Here is a 7,263-nt window from a genome sequence, read left to right as displayed (position 1 = left end):
TATATTTTCCTAACATTTCATTAACCACCCGAATACATTGGCTAATACAACATGCCCTTTATATTTTCCTATCGTTTTATTTAGCCCTTTTATATATTGTTGAATATCAAAGTATTCCCTATATTTATCTAATATTCATTTTATGTAAATAAAATATATGAACTTAATTTAACAAATAAATTAAATTTTTGATTAAGATTTATATAAATACATTTTTATCACGAATAGATTATTTTCGATTTAAATTCAGAAATACTAATTTTTTTTTTAAAAAGAATCTATAGTATTTAATATTGAGTGACATTAAAAATTTAAATAGTATAAAAAAGGTACAAGAGGAACTATTTAAATAAAAAGTAGTGAAGATATTTCAAATATTAAAAAAAAAAAAAAAGACATTCTTATTTAAACCCTTGAATTTTTACATTTATCTTAAGTCCCTATAATTTCCCTTCCAAATATTGAGTAAATCAAATGTACCACACAAATTTGATTATATAATCATTAAAATTAGGTTTGAGAGAAAAAAAAGTTATTCGAAAAATGGTAATAGGTGTATTAAAAAGTAAAATAAGATTTTATTAGGGTGGCAATGGCGGCTGTGATCAAAAGTTTGAAAAGATAAAAATGCAATTGGCTAAAGTAAACCAGATATTTTTGTCTTTAAAAGTTGAAAAGAAGAGTGACAACACACTGATGGGAGTGGGCGTGGGGCTAGAAAAGGCTGGAAATGAGATGAGGCAATCTGACAATGAGTTAGGGATTTGTAGTTTGTTACTAATTACTTAATTAATTCTGATGATGGTCATGTTTATGTCAGCTGTAAAGCAAACTAACCATTAATGGATGACAACTAAAAATTGTAATTGATTAATAATTAATAATAAAAATATGAAATGCTGGAGACTGTGGAGTTCAAGTGCACGTACTGAAAAATATGGAAGAATTACTTGTCAGGTCAGGCGTGTGTCTATTTCTTATTTGACTAAATAACACCCCATACACACCACCTTTTTTTCATTATTTGATGTTACAAGTTCACATGTCCAATATCACAACTTTTCTTCCTTTTCTTTTTCTTGTTAAACATATCTTACCACCTGCCTCCCTCACTCTGCCACAAGTATGTATAAGTTGCTAAATAAGCAGAAAAAATGCAGTGGTATTGTGGGGGTAGTTATGCTCCTGCAATGAAATATGTATTTAATTTTAATAAAATTACACATATTTTTAATATACAATTTAGATACTTAAATAATATATCATTACATAATTAAAGAATTTTTAAATTAAGAATAAAATAATATTTAATCATATAATAATACATCATCAGTGTACCTAAATTATATACCAAAAATATATACATTAAAGTAATATTATGTGTACAAATAAATTATATAAACTTTAGTGTACAACTTAATATATTTGCATTTGACAAGACAATTGTGACATAAGAAAAAATAAACAATCATAAGCTACTAACTCAGTTTGAACACAAATTTATACAATTTGTTTATACACATAATTTTATTCTTAATTTTGAATATCCAAATAATATGTTATCCTTTAATTGGATATTACTTTATCACAAATTCAAAATCAGTGAATCACATAATAATACAGTATCTGGGTACTCAATTAGATACTTAAAACTAAGTGCATATAATTTTCGCGATTTGCAAGATAGATTGGAACTTGTAGCAGAGCCAAAAATTATCAGATGAGTGAGTTGCTTCAAAATGAAGACCATTTGACAAGGGACTAAAACTGATACCTCAAAAGGTTAAAGACATGCATTTTTTATGCTACAAATCAATGTTATATAAAAAAAAATTATACAGCATACTAATATGTCCTTACCTATCAAATGGCCCACATCCATAAATTCCAATATTTTTAAACTAGAAACTTATTTCTAAGAATATCTATATATTTATATTACCACATCCTCCAAGTCCAATTAATCAAAAACTTTTAAGAGAGAGTTTACTGCTGTCGATCCTTATTTGATTACCATCCCACCCAAACATTGGCTGCGCTAACCCCAAACAAGACTCTCAAACATATGAAAGAATGAAGTGCAGAGCTACCCAGAAGTTTGTTTCATACAAAGTATAATATTTCAAAGTTTAAGTTGCCAAACACATTAAGTCACAAGTAAGGGTCAAAAAAAAAAAAAAAAAAATGATTAACATGGGAGAAAATTGACAAACATACAAAATTCCTATAGAGATGGATGTGACTTACAATTACATATGGAAATGTCCTGTAATGGGCTGCAAAATTTTGTTAATCAATAGCGATGATGAGAAAACCAACAGAGACATACATGAGGAAGACAGGGTAAAGCGCAAGGGCTTTTCTCCTGGGGTTCACAGCTGAACTCATGAAAGGATAGGCAGCCCATGAGCTCCAAGCCAATGTCACACACACCACAACCACTTTCACAATCACATTGTCCTTCAACATACAGATCAAGGCTCCAACATCAAGTGGGAATAGACAATAACCCAGAAGACTCAGACTTTGGAAAAAAATTATGTGCCCACCCTGTAGCAATGTAAATTTTTTGCTTTGTCAAAGTCTGATTCTTAAAATGTATGCATGCATTTACAATTTCCAATATTTGCATCACTTCCCAGAAAACATGACAAATATGCTTAAACTTTCAACAGAAAAACAAAAAATTGAGTAGATTGTTCTTTTTTTTAAACAAATAGTTCATTAACATTTGGTTAATGTTTATGTGCACATACACACACAGAATAGAGAAGCCATTACCAATAGCAGCACATTCAATGTCAATATCACAGCACCAGCCGCAAGTAGCGCAAATGCAACTGCAAATACCTCAGACTGGGAGAAAATTAGGGAAAAGCAGAAAATTAGTAAGCTAAAACCTATCAAATTCTTCAATATGAAAAAACTTTATACTATCCATACTTTGCACTAACAGAAGAAACACATTACATCCATATTACACTAGTAGCAAGGTACATGCAAAAGAGCAGATGGCCTCAAAGATATCAACTAGAATAAAACAGAACAAGATTATACTTTAAAAAAATGTCACATACAAAATGATTTGGAGCATCTTTTACTTTCCATAATGGAGGAAAGTTACACCCAACTGCAGAAATAGCATTCCAACTATTTATTTTAGAGCAATGCTATGTGTACCCATTTTTGGTATACAATTCATGTACACAGTGATGTGTCATCATGTAATTAGATATTTTAAAACATGTGTCATCATATGATAAAGAAATATCCAATCACATGATAACACCTCATCTGTGTACACAAATTATGTACCAAAAATGGGTATACATAGTTTTATTGTTTATTTTATTTTATTCTAATTTAGAAAAAATGAAAGAATAATTTCAATGACCAACCTTGAGATTTGACTAAAATAACAGGCAAAGCCCCTTTGTTTAGGTTTTACCCAGTAACTTTCCTACAAGATATGTTTATAACAAAGTTGAACCTTCAGTAAGGGTTTCTGCTTAAGTTTAGGGGAGATTTACGATTATTTTCTGTATAAAAGGGGGTTTTTAAGAATTCTGAAATCATTATACAAAAACCCCCAAGGATTGATCAACAAAATTCTGGAAAATTCTAAAGAAACAAAAAGAACAAAGCCTCTCAGAGCCCCAAAATAAAGACATAAAAAATAAACTAAGTACAGAGCATTACTGCTATTCAGGATATTGCAGCTTCCCTATAGAAGCAGACAGTTCTTATTACAGATAATAGCAAAGTTCTAGTATCATTGGTCCACTTAAAAATGCATGCGAAACATATAAGTACAGTAAGCAAAATCTCAAAACAGGGTACACTATGCCCTACCCAAATCCTTCTATTATCAATTATATTGATCGAAATCATGATTGTACATAATAGCAACTGATACATTCTTTGGAAAGGATGAACGCAGTGACCCAATTTATTAACATCTTAAAGGAAAATCCCACGTCTTTGGAAAGTCACAGAAATATTTAAGTGTTGATATGAGATAGACACATCAATTAGAACTTGGATGTTTAGCCTTTTTGTTCAGTTTGTGGTGACAAAATCCCTGGTTACTATAGTCTAATATCTTACATTATACGATATGTATCATACGATACGATACGATACGATACGATATGATATAATATAGGTAAAAAATAATACATATTCTAAGGTATATCGAAAATTAATAATACGGTGGGTGTATCATATAATATGATACATGTTACTAATAAGAATCGATACAGCTTTTTAGAGAAGTGATGACATGGTAGAGGCATATTTGATTTTAGAATTTCAACGAGCGTTTATGATATTTTTCAAGATAATGATATGACAATTAAATTATTTTATATTTTTAAAAAAAATGTATTATAAAATACGATAAGATATGCAATACGTGATACGGAAAATAGATTTTTCATATATGATATGATACACAATTTGACTACCATGCTAGTAAGCTGCCCATAACTTTTTTCTACCAAAGTAAAAGCATGCTAAAGACGCTTGAAATTATGAGCTTACAGCTACACGTTTGTAAGTCAATATTAACAATTAGATTACTAGAACATCTAAAGACTCACTTCTATCGTCACCATGTAAAAACTTAATTTTACTTTTTCTCAAACTCTACCCCAAAACTCAAGAATAGGCTGAACCAGGTTTCAATTCTTCCTTCCATACATTGCCAATGTCTTCACACCCCCAAATTTTCATCACAAAGTCCCACTGTTGAAGTCTAAGAATGAAGATACAATCTTAGAAGTATAACACTACAACGATATCTCCCTTCACTAATCTCTATACTCAATAATGATTTCCAACTCAACAAAATTTGTATCACTACCAGAAATATGAAATCAATTTGCTAGCAAGGAATTATTAGTAAGAAAACAATAAAAAAAGGAGCATCTAAGTCCCTAAATGCTCGTTCTCAATTCTAAAGAAAATTGGAAACATCATGTTGAATCCAAATAATCTTACTTGTCAAAGAAAAAGGACTATACTAGTGCAAAACATTTATATTTAGTCGAGATTGCCAAAGTCTACCATCCCTATCATCCCTATAAGGGGCTTAAACTTATTCCAAAGATGGTCTATTTCAGTGGGGCTGGTGAAGCTTGGGCTTGCATTTAAGCGAGTGGTAGGTCAGAAATTGGACTTCAGAAGAAATTGCCAAAACCCACAAACTCAGTTTGGATTAGTTTTCAACATCAAGTCAGTCCTTCAAAACCCCCTCTCCCCCACACCCCAAATAAAAAACTTTAGGCTTCAAATGCACAAATGAGACAAGTCAGTGGAAAAATTACTAGTATCTGGAATCACACGCCTAATTCATTAGCCATTTTTCAGTATGTCCTCAAGGGGACAAAGTTGTGGGCAAAGAAATCCAACAAAGGCCACAATAATCACCACTAACAGCAATACTAAATTTGCGCTAACCCAATATACACATTCTAAACTATATATTGCCACAGCATCTATGTTAATTTATTTTTCACATTTTCCCTTATGAATACGAAACTGAGCGCTAAGATTGTGCAAGCAATTGGGCATAAATTTGGAGACTCAAATTGATCACAAGTAAATTAATAATAAAAACTATGTTAATCTAAATAAAGTTATTCAACATTCTCCAGACCAACTTAATTCACCAATGTAAGAAAATTAAATGCTGACCTTCTTGACAGAAGCTGACCACGAGAGAGTGAGCCCTAAAAACACTATAAAGAAGAAGGGGCCCCACAGATCCCAATCTCTCAGCGCCTTTCCCGGATCTTCCCTATATGGATTTGGAAAGACAACCAGTTTCAAATTACTCACAATTCGCGACAGATCTCTCTTCACCGTGTCCCAAACCGGCTCCGTCAACGTGTTCGGAGCAGGCCCGAAGCCGCTAGCCCCGATATTCGAACGAGAACTGGTAGGGTTCGTGGACGGCGGGAGCGGAGGCGGAGGCGGGGACGGAGACGCGGCTGGGACAGATGGCACCTTCTGATTGGATGAGAGAGGAAACGGAGGGAGGTTTGAATTGATGAAAGGAGTGGACGGAGCTGAGGAGACAGGGATCGTGGCGGGCAGGGTCGGACTGGGTGGCCTGGCCGGGAGTACGGTGGATTGGGCGGATTGGACGCTGGCGTGGATAAGGTTTTCGATCTCGTCGATATCGGATTGAGAGGAGGGGTGGAGAGGTATGGTGTCACTGTGAGAGAGAGACATTTTCTTCGGGAAGTTTGTTTTCTGTTTGGTCTGGTATGAATCTGAAGGTTGCTATGCTTCCAGTTTATTGCAAAATCGTTTCTGGTATTGACGCAAGAGAATGGGTTAGTTTTCATGACCACCCCTCTGAGTTTGGAAATTATTTTAACGTCCTTAAGGATACTGTCAACTGCCTTAAGGCTTTGCCGAATCACTTTGATCTCCCTCATATTTTGTTTTTTTATCCTTATAAGCCAGGTAAGGTAAAATTCAAATCGATTCAAATTAAGTCAGATTGATCTTAATTTAACTTGAATTTAAAATAGTTAGTTTGAGATCGAATTCATCTCATTCAATTGGTGATGAGTTCATCCAAAAAATTGCTAAAGAAAAATAAAAAGATTACCAAAGATGATGAAAAAGAATCACTTGAGAAGAAACATTTTCTCCAGCAACTCGATTGAATCAAGCTACCTCCGAAGATTAAACCAAGGGTGAGCTGGCTGGGTTCATGTCCAGCCATAAAGCCATGAGTATGAATTCATACTATAAGGGATATTTTGGACTTGCCCAAACATTGGGGAGATTAGAAAAAAGTTAACCCTGGGCCAAAAACTGGGTCGATCTCCGGAAAAGCTAGGTTCAGTTGTACATTGGGCTGTAAAATCAAGTGGAAAGTTGAATAGGGGCACTGAGCCCAACAAAAATAATTATGGCCCATGATCACAAAAAGAACTCAACCTAAAATATAAACAAATTTGTTAAAATAAAAAAATTAATAAGTATTCAGGTTTAAAATATAATTTTAATTTATTTAACAATCTAAAAACTAAAAAATAGTAAGAATAATATAGAATTAAAATCTGAAAAAAAAAAAAGCAATGATCGTCATTAGTCAATTATCACAAATATCTGATACAAAGTCAATCCAAACCACCACTGATAGTGCCACTAATAGAACACATCAAAACAATGAGATATCGCCTAATCAATTTTAACCAATAATTTTCAAAGATTATTCACTAGTTTTTCCTCATTAAACGAGGC

General features: G+C 32.9%; 1 protein-coding gene across 2 annotated transcripts; it reads right to left on the bottom strand.

The window, feature by feature from the left end:
- Positions 1-843: 843 nt before the first annotated feature.
- Positions 844-6,327, bottom strand: LOC123195230 (protein YIP4a-like). Of its 2 annotated transcripts, XM_044608888.1 has the most exons (4): positions 5,698-6,327; positions 2,782-2,856; positions 2,248-2,550; positions 844-1,185 (listed from the first exon to the last, which is right to left on the bottom strand). In XM_044608888.1, exons 1-3 carry the CDS (start codon positions 6,235-6,237, stop codon positions 2,290-2,292), a joined length of 876 nt encoding a protein of 291 aa, XP_044464823.1. In that variant the 5' UTR covers positions 6,238-6,327; the 3' UTR covers positions 844-1,185; positions 2,248-2,289. The 2 variants fall into 2 exon arrangements, with proteins under 2 accessions (XP_044464823.1, XP_044464822.1); XM_044608887.1 differs by lacking the exon at positions 844-1,185 and having other exon boundaries at positions 2,080-2,550; positions 5,698-6,326.
- Positions 6,328-7,263: the final 936 nt, after the last annotated feature.

The sequence above is a fragment of the Mangifera indica genome, chromosome 13, assembly GCF_011075055.1.
Source record: "Mangifera indica cultivar Alphonso chromosome 13, CATAS_Mindica_2.1, whole genome shotgun sequence".
NCBI lineage: Eukaryota > Viridiplantae > Streptophyta > Magnoliopsida > Sapindales > Anacardiaceae > Mangifera > Mangifera indica.
The sequence above is the reverse complement of the archived record's forward strand: the minus strand, read 5'-3'. Positions and strand labels throughout refer to the sequence as shown.

Excerpts from the sequence above, each read along its gene's own strand:
- LOC123195230 (XM_044608888.1), bottom strand. The coding sequence starts at position 6,237 with ATGTCTCTCTCTCACAGTGACACCATACCTCTCCACCCCTCCTCTCAA. Across the intron at positions 2,857-5,697 it reads GGTCAGCTTCTGTCAAGAAG|TCTGAGGTATTTGCAGTTGC; the intron begins GTCAGCATTTAA and ends ATTTTCTCCCAG. Across the intron at positions 2,551-2,781 it reads CATTGAATGTGCTGCTATTG|GGTGGGCACATAATTTTTTT; the intron begins GTAATGGCTTCT and ends ACATTGCTACAG.